This window comes from Bombina bombina, chromosome 2 (assembly GCF_027579735.1).
Source record: "Bombina bombina isolate aBomBom1 chromosome 2, aBomBom1.pri, whole genome shotgun sequence".
In the NCBI taxonomy this organism is placed as follows: domain Eukaryota; kingdom Metazoa; phylum Chordata; class Amphibia; order Anura; family Bombinatoridae; genus Bombina; species Bombina bombina.
The window spans coordinates 211172147-211187187 of NC_069500.1; the positions used below are offsets into that span (position 1 = coordinate 211172147).

Here is a 15041-nt window from a genome sequence, read left to right on the forward strand (position 1 = left end):
GGACAGATTACAAGTGGAGCAGTATTTAATGCTCCCACTCACGCGCTAACTCAGCTAGAAGTAAGATTTTATGTGCGAGACGGGTAGCACACGTATTACAAGTTGAAAGTAAACTGTTTTCGCATGAGCGCTAACCCAATGCGCACAGAAAACCGAACTTAGGATATCGTGTGAGCATTAGCATATTCCCACACAGAAGTAAATAGTGCAAAAAAAAACTTACACCCCACTTGCGCTCAAACCGATCGCACATTCTTAAGTACGCTAACCAGACATGAAAATATACATTTTTCACATACATGTCCTCAGTGTGCTACCGTTGTCATGGGAACCAGACCAGAGCTCTGAGGACGTGCTATCCCGATGCACGTTAACGTCAATTGCGCTCAAGCTATTGTGTTTACTTTCAACTTGTAATACGTGTGATAAACCCGAAGCGCACAAACACTCGCGATAAACCCTCCACTCACAATCTGAACAGAAATCTTTTCACTACAATTTAAAGGGACATTCTAGTCCAAAATAAACTTTCATGATTCAGATAGGGCATGCAATTGTAAAAATTTTCTAATTTACTTTAATCACCAATTTTGCTTTGTTCTCTTGGTATTCTTAGTTGAAAGCTAAACCTAGGAGGTTCATATGCTCATTTCTAAGCTCTTGAAGGCCGCCTCTTCTCTCAGGGCATTTTGACAGGTGTTAGTGTTAGTTTATGTGTGTCATATAGATAACACTGTGCTCATGCACATGGAGTTCCTATAAACCAGCACTTATTGGCTTAAATGCATGTCTGTCAGAAGAACTGAAATAAGGGTGTAGTTGGCAGAGACTTAGATACAAGATAATCACAGAGGTAAAAAGTGTATTTATATAACTGTGTTGGTTATGCAAAAGTAGGGAATGGGTAATAAAGGGAATATCTATCTTTTAAAACAATACAAATTCTGGTGTAGACTGTCCCTTTACCTTTTTTTTTTGCAGGTAGTTTAGTATATAATATGTTTTTGTCAGTTAAATAAGTGTATTGTGAATTTTAACAGACTTTACCTGCATACAGCTGGCGAGATAATTCAGGGAGACCAGCATGTTTAAAATGCTTACCGCATTTCCCAAGAATTGTGAGAGAGGTTCAGACATACTCTGGGAACATTCCTGTTCAGCCCAAGGATCTCCCATATCCATCACACTTTTTGAAGCTGTGTTTTATTTTACAATAGAATAAATACAAAGTGCAATCTAATTTTTAAAAGATGCACATAAATATACAAAGTATAATCCTAATTAGTTAAAGTAACACAGAAACTTTCAAACCATAATTAGAATTAATAAACTCCCTGCTGCATTTAAATATGCATGTATTAAAATATAAAATACAAAGTGCAAAGCATAACGGGACACTAAACCCATTTCTCTAATCATTCTATTCCTCTAATCATGGGTGCTGCCATTTTGGAACCAAGGTTACATTGCGGGTATCTGAAGGAGAGTTATTGCATATGTGAAAACTTGTCAGCGCTGAAATGTAGTTAAAGATAGATTTCAACATGGTGGCACCCATGACTAGAGGGAGGTGGGGAATAATCTCAATACTATGCTTAGAAAATGTATTTATTGTTTAATGTCCTTTTAAATGCAATAATACTGAAATGACCCAATCTGACAAATTAAGTAATATAAAATATAAAGCGCAAAGTCTCATATCATACAGTGCTATATTGCACTGAGCTTGTTTTATTTCACTTTTCAGGATGCAGAGAACACCCCTTACACAAGTTTAGCAGCATTTGTCTGTCTAGAATCTTGTGAGAGATCATGCAGTGCAGGAGAGCTATGCAGTTTTTCTTTTAGCAACTGTTATTTTAAAATATAGAAGTATTTTTCCTGTATGTGGATTCTCAGTTAAAGGGACACTGAACCCAAATGTTTTCTTTTGTGATTCAGATAGAGCATGACATTTTAAGCAACTTTCTAATTTACTCCTATTATCAAATTTTCTTCATTCTCTTGGTATCTTTATTTGAAAACCAAGAATGTAAGTTTAGATGCCGTCCCATTTTTCGTGAACCGGGTTGTTCTTGCTGATTGGTGGATAAATTCACCCACCAATAAACATGTATTGTCCAGGGTCTGAACCCAAAAAATGGCTGGCTCCTTAGCTTAGATGCTTTCTTTTTCAAATAAAGATACAAGAGAATGAAGAAAAATTAATAATAGGAGTAAATTAGAAAGTTGCTTAAAATTTCATGCTCTATCTGAATCATAAAAGAAAATATTTGGGTTCAGTGTCCCTTTAAACAATTTCTAGTGCTGGCTTCAAGCCAGATGAACATGAAGACCTTCTCTACCTGCTTAAAGGGAAAAAAATAACCTGATAAGTAAGCCTTGACAGTTAAAAGAGCTAATAAGCTTTCTTAGCTAGCTTCTGCTTAGTGATTAGGCTGCTAATAATTTGGATAAGCCATCTCCATGTTTTTTTCCAAGCTAATACAATTTATATTTAAGTTTATCCCCTTCACTGAACTCATCACCTCTGTCTCAAAGCCTCCTGCTGTTAGCACAAATGATTCTGCAGCTAGCTGCAATAGGGAATGCAGTCGGATAAAGGACATTGGCATTGTCTAATTAAAATAGTTATAACAACAACAACAACAAAATCACAATGTCTTAGCTTTCTTATAACTAAGATTTAAAACTGTAAATACAACATTTCATGGAAAATAATAACAGTTATTAACATGTATTAAACAGACAAAAGTAGTTTTAGGAGACCTGTTCACGTTCACTGTGTTCTCTTGGTATTGTTTATTGACAAACATTTTTAGATAGGCTAAGGAGCAGTAATGCACTAATGATGGCTAGCTGTATATACAGTATATGCCTCTCGTTATTGGTTTACATGATTTGCTCAGCTAGCTCCCAGTAATGCATTGCTGCTACTTCAACAAAGACCCCAAGAGAATGAAGCAAATTTGATAATACAAGTAAATATGCAAAGTTGTTTAAAATGGTATGTTCTACAATATTTGGGCTTTATGTCCCTTTAAGATTTTTTTGAAGCTCAAATGTTGATAGCAGATAAGGTTCAGTATTCCATTTAGTCTCAAGCATTATCAAGTTGCGTTCTTTTTTCTGCTGATAACTCATTACTTATTTTTCATTACCCTATTTGTTAAGGAAAATGTATATAAAGTAATCACAACAGATGCAACTGAATAATTTGTATGTTATAGTTTTATATTTTTACACTCTATTCAGAGTTACAAAACTACATCTTCTAATGAATTACATAGACCTTGTGTTGTTAATGTAGGAGTCTCTGTTTCACATAAAGAACACTACATAGCAACATAAACATTTCTCAAGATAAAATTTTAGTTTTTAAATTTTTTTAAGTGCCTCGCCGTACCGACAAGACTTCATAGATCATCTCACATGAGCGGCGAGGTTTTCAATATCAGGCACCTGGTGAGATTGTGTCTTCAGTATTTCAAGGTCCCTCAATGAATTTTAGAAGGGCAATTTTTAGAGATGTCAGGCTTCTGTATATGAAGGATAGACTCCTACATCGCAATATAATCCTCAAATTAAGCTCTCAAAGGGTTTATGTGCGTTTATCTTCGATAAGAAAATAAGTTTCTCTCTGTGCAAGCAAGTGTTTGCTCATTAGGTCCAAAGAACAGAAAGTTCTATAATAACCAGTGCACAGCAGTATACAAATATATAAATATATATATATATATATATATATATATATACATACAGACATCCCAACCTGCAAAAACTCATTTCAGGAAGGTAACTCCCCTCACTAAAAAAGTATGTAAACAAAACTATACACAGTAGCACACACCCTATATTGTAGCACACAGTTATATGTATAATTCATTTTTTACACCCAGTGAACGCTCCTGCCACTGATCTGCGTTCGCAATGCTGCATGTCACATTCTGATGTGAGGCTGTGAAGGGGGGAGGGTCTGTGCCACTGACTCTGGATACCCCCTTTGAGTTGGTGAGATCCTGCAGCCGCAGTTGCCCAATGTGTTAAGCCTGTCCCGCCACCCAGATGGGCCGAGCTCACTGACCATGTATTAAAGGGAGGTGCACAGAGTGGGCGCATCATCTGGGATATACCATGTGTGTAATAGAGGGGGAGAATGGGATTCACTTCCTAACATCGTCACAGCCGAGTTTCCTGGGATGTTGTGTATGGTTTGCCAACATCAGGGAGCCACTATTTCAATGCGGGAGAATCCCAGAACTTCCGGGAGAGTTGGGATGTCTGTATATATATATATATATATATATATATTGTGGATGTAATAGGACTAAAATCTGGTAAAAAAATAAAAACTAATGAAAGATTATTGGATTTTAAAAACAGATTTTCACCTGAAATATTATTACTGAGGCAATGATCTTTGGTTTTATCTTTTCTTCATTTATGGGTGAGCATTAGAGCTGTATTTCTCTTTGAACAACATATCCATTTGTGTAGTAGTCCCTTCTTTCAGAGGTGCACCTTTCTGGCTGGTCCATTGTTAAAAACGCTCTATCATCTTAGATTCTGTTATTTAAACTTTTTAGAAAAAAAACGTATCTATTGGTTTTCAACAGAAAAACCATTAAAATCTTTGGAAATTTTTGTAGATAAATCATTAGAAACGTTTATCTAAAAGATTGTGATTGACTCTTTAGTTGCCAATCAGAAACTTTACTCAGAAATGTAAATTTTCTTATTAAGAAAGCAAATGTTTGTAGGTATTTGGGATGATATCACTGGGCAAAAGCTAGTTGCGAAGTCAAGGATCATTTAAAGTGTGCTCAGAGGATCCAATGAACATTGTTTATTTGGTTTTTCTTATGTTATAGATTAAACTAAATTTACCAAAACACAATTACACAATAGAAGGAATAAATGCATAAAGTGGCACCTGGCACTATTATTGAAAAGGCAATTCAATTTATCTAATGTTAAAACGTATAACACAATCCATTTGTCAGTGAAGACTCAATTAGTTCTATGACACCCATATCACAATGGTAGTAGGAAATAATAAATACAATTATATCTATTCAAGGTTTTTAATAACAGTGGTGCTGAAGTATACAGTCCTGTCCTGTCTGTACATTTTTTACATTGTTCAAGTATTTCAATTTAATTATATGATGATTTAAATATAATGGGCTAGATTACAAGTGGAGAGCAATTGTTACCGTGAGAATCTCAAACATGAGTGTGATGTTGCATTATTTTTACAACTAGAATCCATATTACAAGTCTTTGCATATATAGCTCATTTGATCACACGTGCCACCTGTGACTTCATTATGTGATGGCACTTTAAAAAGCGAAATTGCAAACTTATTTAAATGCATAAGATTAAGCATATTCACAGGTTTAAGTCCAAAGTTTACTGGTGTATCACTATCTATCTGAAGTTCCTTTAGACCTAAATGTCCTAAACTTTAAAAGGTTCTGTCACTGGACATCTCTGGCTCAACTTGATATTTAGACACCTGCTGCCTGTGCCTGCTGACCGTAATTTAGTAATCAGCACTGACTATTTAAAGGGACAGCACATATCAATATATTTACCTGAAAACATTATTATGATCTATTTCAGACATTTTGTTTTCAGTACAAAACAGTTTATAACCGTAGCATTTACCATAATCATTTAAATCCAATGACAGCTCACACAAATCTTTTTTTTTATTATTCCTTGTCAGTATTTGCTACAGTTTCTCATAGGCAACTGGTTTTTAAACATGTCGTCAGGCCTCCCCAACAGGCCAGATTTTTGGGATTACCTTAGATGAAAGCAGGTAAAATAACCATCTTTACTAATCAGCTAATTATTTCACCTGTTCTCTAGTTCAGATATCCTCAAAACCTGGTCTGTTAGGGAGGCCGGAGGACAGACTTAAAAAACAGTTTCCTATGCTGTATCCATGGTACCATTAAACTATATTAGAGCGGTTCTGTTAGGGGAAAGGGATACCTCCACGCATGCACAGAATCCTGCATTCGATGTGCAGTACAGGGAGTGCAGAATTATTAGGCAAATGAGTATTTTGACCACATCATCCTCTTTATGCATGTTGTCTTACTCCAAGCTGTATAGGCTCGAAAGCCTACTACCAATTAAGCATATTAGGTGATGTGCATCTCTGTAATGAGAAGGGGTGTGGTCTAATGACATCAACACCCTATATCAGGTGTGCATAATTATTAGGCAACTTCCTTTCCTTTGGCAAAATGAGTCAAAAGAAGGACTTGACAGGCTCAGAAAAGTCAAAAATAGTGAGATATCTTCCAGAGGGATGCAGCACTCTTAAAATTGCAAAGCTTCTGAAGCGTGATCATCGAACAATCAAGCGTTTCATTCAAAATAGTCAACAGGGTCACAAGAAGCGTGTGGAAAAACCAAGGCGCAAAATAACTGCCCATGAACTGAGAAAAATCAAGCGTGCAGCTGCCAAGATGCCACTTGCCACCAGTTTGGCCATATTTCAGAGCTGCAACATCACTGGAGTGCCCAAAAGCACAAGGTGTGCAATACTCAGAGACATGGCCAAGGTAAGAAAGGCTGAAGGACGACCACCACTGAACAAGACACACAAGCTGAAACGTCAAGACTGGGCCAAGAAATATCTCAAGACTGATTTCTCTAAGGTTTTATGGACTGATGAAATGAGAGTGAGTCTTGATGGGCCAGATGGATGGGCCCGTGGCTGGATTGGTAAAGGGCAGAGAGCCGACTCAGACGCCAGCAAGGTGCAGGTGGAGTACTGGTTTGGGCTGGTATCATCAAAGATGAACTTGTGGGGCCTTTTCGGGTTGAGGATGGAGTCAAGCTCAACTCCCAGTCCTACTGCCAGTTTCTGGAAGACACCTTCTTCAAGCAGTGGTACAGGAAGAAGTCTGCATCCTTCAAGAAAAACATGATTTTCATGCAGGACAATGCTCCATCACACGCGTCCAAGTACTCCACAGCATGGCTGGCAAGAAAGGGTATAAAAGAAGAAAATCTAATGACATGGCCTTCTTGTTCACCTGATCTGAACTCCATTGAGAACCTGTGGTCCATCATCAAATGTGAGATTTACAAGGAGGGAAAACAGTACACCTCTCTGAACAGTGTCTGGGAGGCTGTGGTTGCTGCTGCACGCAATGTTGATGGTGAACAGATCAAAACACTGACAGAATCCATGGATGGCAGGCTTTTGAGTGTCCTTGCAAAGAAAGGTGGCTATATTGGTCACTGATTTGTTTTTGTTTTGTTTTTGAATGTCAGAAATGTATATTTGTGAATGTTGAGATGTTATATTGGTTTCACTGGTAAAAATAAATAATTGAAATGGGTATATATTTGGTTTTTGTTAAGTTGTCTAATAATTATGCACAGTAATAGTCACCTGCACACACAGATATCCCCCTAAAATAGCTATAACTAAAAACAAACTAAAAACTACTTCCAAAAATATTCAGCTTTGATATTAATGAGTTTTTTGCGTTCATTGAGAACATGGTTGTTGTTCAATAATAAAATTAATCCTCAAAAATACAACTTGCCTAATAATTCTGCACTCCCTGTATTATAAGCACTTGCAGTGTGCGGAGCGCTGATCCCTGTAGTTCTAACTTATCAAACGCTGACGGTCTGTGTAGTAAATGCGTACTTTAAGTCCTGTTGTCACTTGAGTACATACGTTTTAACCTCCATCATGAGCATGCTTTTGTGAACTATAATGGGCAGAGTTTTGGTATTTTGATTGGCATTAGCGCCTGTTAGAAAAAAGAAGAAGAAAACAATATGCGGATGGGTAGTCTAAGGCTTTGAAAATGTAAGTACTATTATGACAGTTAACAAAGTTTAAGATTTTAAACTGATCAAATTGTAATACATCAACTGACTGTTCAGGGGGAAATACATTGATAAGAGATTTGTTTGTTTGTTTTTAAGGTCCCTTTAAGTCTGCTTCTATAGCCACACCCTGCCCTGACATTGAGTCTCTGTAAGTTTGTACTGTGCCTGCTGACTGATTCTTATGGTTTTGACTCAGCCTGATCTCCAGCTTAAGCTTTTGTATTGCCCTTTTGTTGAGAAGCCTTGAAGCACAGATTCTTGTTATCCTGACCCATTTGCTTGGACCTGGAATTTGTGCTATTTCTGCTTGATTCATTTTTGTCCCTGCCTTTTCCTGACCATTCTTTGTTTGCTGTTTTGGATCTACACTTGATATTCTTTCCAGTGCCCAGTTACACAAGTAACATGCTTGAGTTCCTGTGGTGCCAGGACGCTGCCTTGGACACCTGCAGTGTCAATGACCAATCCAGTGTTCCAGCAAAACCAGTATTCAGACTGCAGTGACCTATCCTGTATTCCAGACACACCTGCGCTCAGCCTTGCCAGGCAGTATCCTGCTCAGTGTTCCAGTAGTGTTAGTAGCCGCGTTCGCATTGTATGGAAGTTTTGCGCTCATGAGAGCACTCTTCCATAGGCTCAAATGGGAGCCTCGTTCTCATGTCGATAGTCATGGCAGAGCGCAGCAAAGTTTAAATATATATGTATATGAATGGGGACTGTGTTAAAACTATGAATATATATGTATATGAATGGGGACTGTGTTAAAACTATAAATATACATGCTTATATACATATATATTTATGTGTTTATATGCATATATAGACATATTAACACATAACTATATATGTATATAAGCATATACATATTATTTACAGTTTTAACACAGTCCCCGTAGACAGGAATGTAGACTGCACTTTTCAGTGCCATTTCTTTTCTAACACCCCACAGCCGCTTACTTTAACCCTCACACTTATTTTGGGGGCAATTAGGGAACATTTGCCTGTTTACGGGCCCACGTTAAATTAGCGCTCCACTTGTAATCTAGCCCTTGGCGTTTGTAGCGTTTTATGTCCCTTTAATATCTGCTCGATCATGCACTAATAAAAGGTTCCCCTATACATTCTGCATGCACCTATGTATAGACTGGCTGTTATGCCCCCCAAATCTTGGACGCTGGTGTCACTGCAACTGCTGCTCCAATGGTATTTCCGCTCCTGGCTCTACCCCTGCAATAAAAGAAAAGAACCCCCCCCCCATAAATAAAATAAAAATTCATCCACACATACATTCTTCGCTTGCTTCCAAAATATTAAACATTATTACATTTGTATATTCCTAGCCAGGCTTTGCTCAAATAAATAATGCAAGATCCTATTAACTGATGTCAGCTTTATGACAAGACAAACAGTTAATCAAAACATTTTTTTAATTTTGATATTTTTCTTCTTTACAGTCATAATTTATTGACCTTATCAAGTAAAACCTTACTGTGGAGTCGTGGTAAGATTGTCTTTGTTACCCTGTGCACTATGTTACAAACCATTTCACATCAATGTAGAAGTAAACACATAATTACTGCATGATACATATGTATACTTCTCTGTACAAAATAATAGTGGAAAATGTCTGGCTTAACAGTTACTTTTCTAAATACGCATGTAAATATGGCACGTATAAATAAGAACAAATCGTTATGTCATTTAGTTAAAGAGACATGAAACCCGATTTTTTTTATTTATGATTCAGATAAAGCATACAAATTTAAACAACGTATCCAATTTATTTATATTATCAAATGTATTTCATTCTCTGGGAATCTTTTGTTCAAGGAGCAGCAATGCACTACTGGGTGCTAGCTAAGCAAATTGAGTGAGACAATGACAAGAGGCATATATGTGCAGCTAGCTCCCAGTAGTCTATTGCTGCGCCCGAGCCTACTTAGGTATGTTTTTCAACAAAGGATACCAAGAGAATGAAGCAAAATATATAATATAAGTAAATTAGTAAAGTTGTGTAAAATTGCATACTCTCATGAAAATTTAATTTTCACTTTACAGTCCCTTTAACCTTTATGATGTGTTCCAAGTAACATTTTTTTTCTTTCTTATTTTAAGCAGCTTTCAGAACATTTCAACACTAGTTTTCACATACTGCACACTTGGCTAAGACATGGGCACACTAGCTACATAAAATCATTTATGCATGTTAAGTTTCCTTATAAAATGTTCTCCGTTTCCAATTTTTAGGTCAAATTGAACACACAGTAAGGCAAAACCGTGATATACAACACATAGGAGTTAGACAGGTAAGATAAAAATATGTATTATATGTGTTACCTGATTTAATTTTAGACAGTGTAGCTTTATACACAGATAAACTGAATAAAAAAAGCTTTATAATAGTATGGCTGTAATATGACAAACGTATTATGTATTGTCACTTGGGATGTCACTTCTTTACTATAACTTTAAGAGATGTATTGTATGTATCATATGAATAATATAAAAATATACGGCGAGATTACGAGTTTTGCGGTAACAGGGATGCGTTGCTAAGAAGTCTTTTTTTTTTAATGCTCCCTTAAGACAACGCTGGTATTACGTGTTTTTTTAAACCCGGCGTTAGCCGCAAAAAGGCGAGCGTAGAGCAAAATTTAGCTCCATATCTCACCTCAATACCAGCGTTGCTTACAGTAGCAGTAAGCTGGCTAAACGTGCTTGTGCACGATTTCCCCATAGGAAACAATGGAGCTGAGCCGGCTGAAAAAAACCTAACACCTGCAAAAAAGCAGCGTTCAGCTCCTAACGCAGCCCCATTGATTCCTATGGGAAAGGAATTTTATGTCTACACCTAACACCCTAACATGAACCCCGAGTCTAAATACCCCTAATCTTACACTTATTAACCCCTAATCTGCCGTCCCCGACATCGCCGCCACCAACATTATAATTATTAACCCCTAATCTGCTGCTCCGGACACCACCGCCACCTACATTATCCCTATGAAACCCTAATCTGCTGCCCCCAACATCGCCGAACCCTACATTATATTTATTAACCCCTAATCTGCCCCCCCAACATCGCCGCCACTATAATAAAGTTATTAATCCCTAAACCTAAGTCTAACCCTAACCCTAACACCCCCTAATTAAAATATAATTTAAATAAATCTAAATAAAATAACTACAATTAAATAAATAATTCCTATTTAAAACTAAATACTTACCTATAAAATAAACCCTAAGCTAGCTACAATATAACTAATAGTTACATTGTAGCTAGCTTAGGGTTTATTTTTATTTTACAGGCAAGTTTGTATTTATTTTAACTAGGTACAATAGTTATTGTACCTAGTTAAAATAAATAGCATTCTAGTTAATAGCATCCTCTTCAAACAAAGTCCAAGCGAAGAATGACGGTTCCTTTAAATGACGTCATCCAAGATGGCATCCCTTGAATTCCGATTGGCTGATAGGATTCTATCAGCCAAACGGAATTAAGGTAGGAAAAATCCTATTGGCTGATCCAATCAGCCAATAGGATTGAGCTCGCATTCTATTGGCTGTTCCAATCAGCCAATAGAATGTGACCTCAATCCTATTGGCTGATTGCTTCAGCCAATAGGATTTTTCCTACCTTAATTCCTATTGGCTGATAGAATCTTATCAGCCAATCAGAATTCAAGGGACGCAATCTTGGATGACATCATTTAAAGGAACCTTCATTCTTCGCTTGGACTTCGTTTGAAGAGGATGCTCCGCGTCGGCTGGATTGAAGATGGACCCGCTCCGCTCCGGATGGATGAAGATAGAAGATGCCATCTGGATGAAGACTTCTGCCGCTTGGAGGACCTCTTCTGCCCGCATCGGATGAAGACTTCTGCCCCTCTGGAGGTCCACTTGTGCCCGGCTGGGTGAAGACATCTCAAGGTAGGGTGATCTTCAAGGGGTTAGTGTTAGGTTTTTTAAAGGGGGGATTGGGTGGGTTTTAGAGTAGGGTTGGGTGTGTGGGTGGTGGGTTTTAATGTTGGGGGGGTATTTTTTTTTACAGGTAAAATAGCTGATTACTTTGGAGCAATGCCCCGCAAAAGGCCCTTTTAAGGGCTATTTGTAATTTAGTATAGGGTAGGGAATTTTTTTTATTTTGGGGGGCTTTTTTATTTTATTAGGGGGATTAGAGTAGGTGTAGTTATTTTAAAATTCTTGTAATAATTTTTTTATTTTCTGTAATTTTGTGGGGGGGTTTTTGTACTTTAGTTTATTTTATTTAATTGTAGTTAATTGTAGTTAGTTTATGTAATTAATTTAATGATAGTGTAGTGTTAGGTGTAATTGTAATTTAGGTTAGGATTTATTTTACAGGTAAATTTGTACTTATTTTAACAAGGTAGCTATTAAATAGTTAATAACTATTTAATAACTATTGTACCTAGTTAAATAAATACAAAGTTGCCTGTAAAATAAATATAAACCATAAGCTAGCTACAATGTAACTATTAGTTATATTGTAGCTAGCTTATGGTTTATTTTATAGGTAAGTATTTAGTTTTAAATAGGATTAATTTATTTAATTGTAGTAATTTATTTGTTTTATTTAAATTATATTTAAGTTAGGGGGGGTTAGACTTAGGGTTAGACTTAGGTTTAGGGGTTAATAAATTTAATATAGTAGCGGCGACGTTGGGGGCAGCAGATTAGGGGTTAATAAATGTAGATAGGTGTCGTTGATGTTAGGGACAGCAGATTAGGGGTTAATAACATTTAACTAATGTTTGCGAGGCGGTTTAGGGGTTAATATATTTATTACAGTGGCGGCGATGTTCGGTCGGCAGATTAGGGGTTAAAAATTTGATTTAAGTGTTTGCGACGTGCGGGGGGCCTCGGTTTAGGGGTTAATAGGTAGTTTATGGGTGTTAGTGTACTTTGTAGCACTTTAGTTAAGAGTTTTATGTTACGGCTTTAGCCCATAAAACTCTTAACTACTGACTTTTAAATGCGGTAGGAGTCTTGACAGGAGAGGCTGTACCGCTCACTTCTTCCAAGACTCGTGATACCGGCGTTAGGCAAGTCCCATTAAAAAGATAGGATACGCAATTGACATAAGGGGATTTGCGGTAAGCTCGAGTCACGGAATAAAAGTGAGGGGTACCTGCCAGACTCTTAATACCAGCGGGCGTTAAAAAGCAGCGTTGGGACCTCTCAACGCTGCTTTTTAAGGCTAACGCAAGACTCGTAATCTAGCCGATAATTAACTGTAAAGCATCACATTTTATTATTTTCCATTTTGTGATTTAGAAGGAATATTATTCTTGTGCTAGTATAGAATTATTTCAAGCCCTTTTTACGTCTCCAAAATAATATGTTATATACTTATATACTTGTATATTGTACATAATACAGTTTGGGGTATACAGCATTATTCCATACTTAGGCCCTGATGGACGAAAATGCCACGAGCCAGCGAGATATTTAAAACGGATCAGTTGTGATGTCGAGAAAGCTGACAAAATATTCAAAAGGGCTGACAGTACTGTTTAAAGACAGAATCATCGAGAAGCATTTAACTATACATTTTAGTGGGCGGCCATGCTTCTCTGATACTGGCGATATATTTAAAGCGGCATTGCCACCTGCATTTAAGGTGTAATGTAAATTATCCCTTTACACAGTACTGTGTGACAATAGAAATTACATGTGTTAATAGAAACTCAACCTCTGTTCTTACAATACAATAGTGAATTAAACATATCAATAATACCCTTAAAGGAGCAGGGGAATTGTGGGTATATGATATATGTTTATATATTGTTTAATATATATGTATTGTATACTACAATGTCATAATATAACTTATAATATGTAAACTTTAGGCGTAATTGTAAAAATCTTGTATTTGCCTTCTTGGGCGTGTTTTTTTTAAACTTATTTTGAGAATGTGATTGTGTGTTCGCAATATTCATATTTCATAATATTGTGATTGCAATTGTGCTTGTGCGATTGTGTTTTACTTATAATAATATTGCGATCGCATTATAACAAACTTGTTCTATATTAATATTAATACATATTTATATAATCACAATATTATAAGAAAGCACAATCTCACAATCGCAAAATATTATGAAATATGAATATTGCAAACATGCAATCACAATATTATAAAAAATATGAATACTGCAAACTCGCAATCACATGATTAGGAAATATGAATATTGCAAACTCGCAATCGCAATAATTTGGAAATATGAATATTGATTTATGTTTTTGCCTCTTTCTTGTTATTAAACTCTGAAAATGTTGTTCTTTCCAGTTCTGCTGAATATCTGGTCTAAGCAAATGTGATAAGATAAAAATGTTACAAAAGAAAGCAAGTTTTGCTAACAGACAATGGCAAGCCTTGTCTTCTCTAGAAACAAGTCCAGACTGATTTCAACTAGCGTTGGATGCAGTTTGTCCTTTAAAAAACAAATACTGCACCACGTGTCAGTGTACTAAGAAACTTTTCATATTTGTCTGGTATGCTCATATATGGAAGACTACAGAAAAGTCTTGAAATTACAGCTTGTTTATGTCCGCCTAGTATTCTAACCCAATATATTTCTGATTACAAGTCTTTGAACACCAAAAAGCTTTCATATACAATATAAACGTGTACTGTATATGCTGATGAGTAAGAGTTCCTGGTTGGGCAAGACAATATTTTTAATTCTGTTTGTTTGTGTTTAATTTTACAGCAACCATATCACAACATATTCAGAAAGAAAACATTTTTAAAACGTCCTGTAAATGAAAATCATCATAGTCCTATTAACATTACAGAAAATGGCAAAACCTGCATTCTCTTTGTTGCTGAGAAGATAATGTTAACATTTAAGGATGAAATTCATTTGGACTTAACAGATAGAACATTTGGATCACATAAAATAGTGGACATAGACGATTCCAACTGTAATGAAGAAAATGCCACGTAAGCATCTAAGCTAAGTAATACACTTAGGCTATTGCTCTGTTTTAGAACATTAAGCATTATGATGAAAATATACTACAAGTGTCGTTACCCATTATTGTTGATTTCCCATCAATAAATTCTCATCATCTACAGCAGTGCTTAATACATTAGTCAATGCACGTCCAATTTTTCCGCTATGTTTTGCTTCAGTAGTTTTAG

At 36.3% G+C, this 15041-nt stretch overlaps 1 protein-coding gene across 1 annotated transcript in view; it reads left to right on the top strand.

Moving 5' to 3' along the window:
- The first annotated feature begins 8330 nt into the window (after positions 1-8330).
- The window catches only part of LOC128646910 (V-type proton ATPase subunit S1-like protein), a 92427-nt gene continuing 85716 nt past the window's right edge, over positions 8331-15041 (top strand). The window contains exons 1-2 of the mRNA XM_053699714.1: positions 8331-8468; positions 14608-14840. Coding sequence (XP_053555689.1) covers positions 8331-8468; positions 14608-14840 — 371 coding nt within the window. The remainder of the gene's footprint in view (positions 8469-14607; positions 14841-15041) is intronic.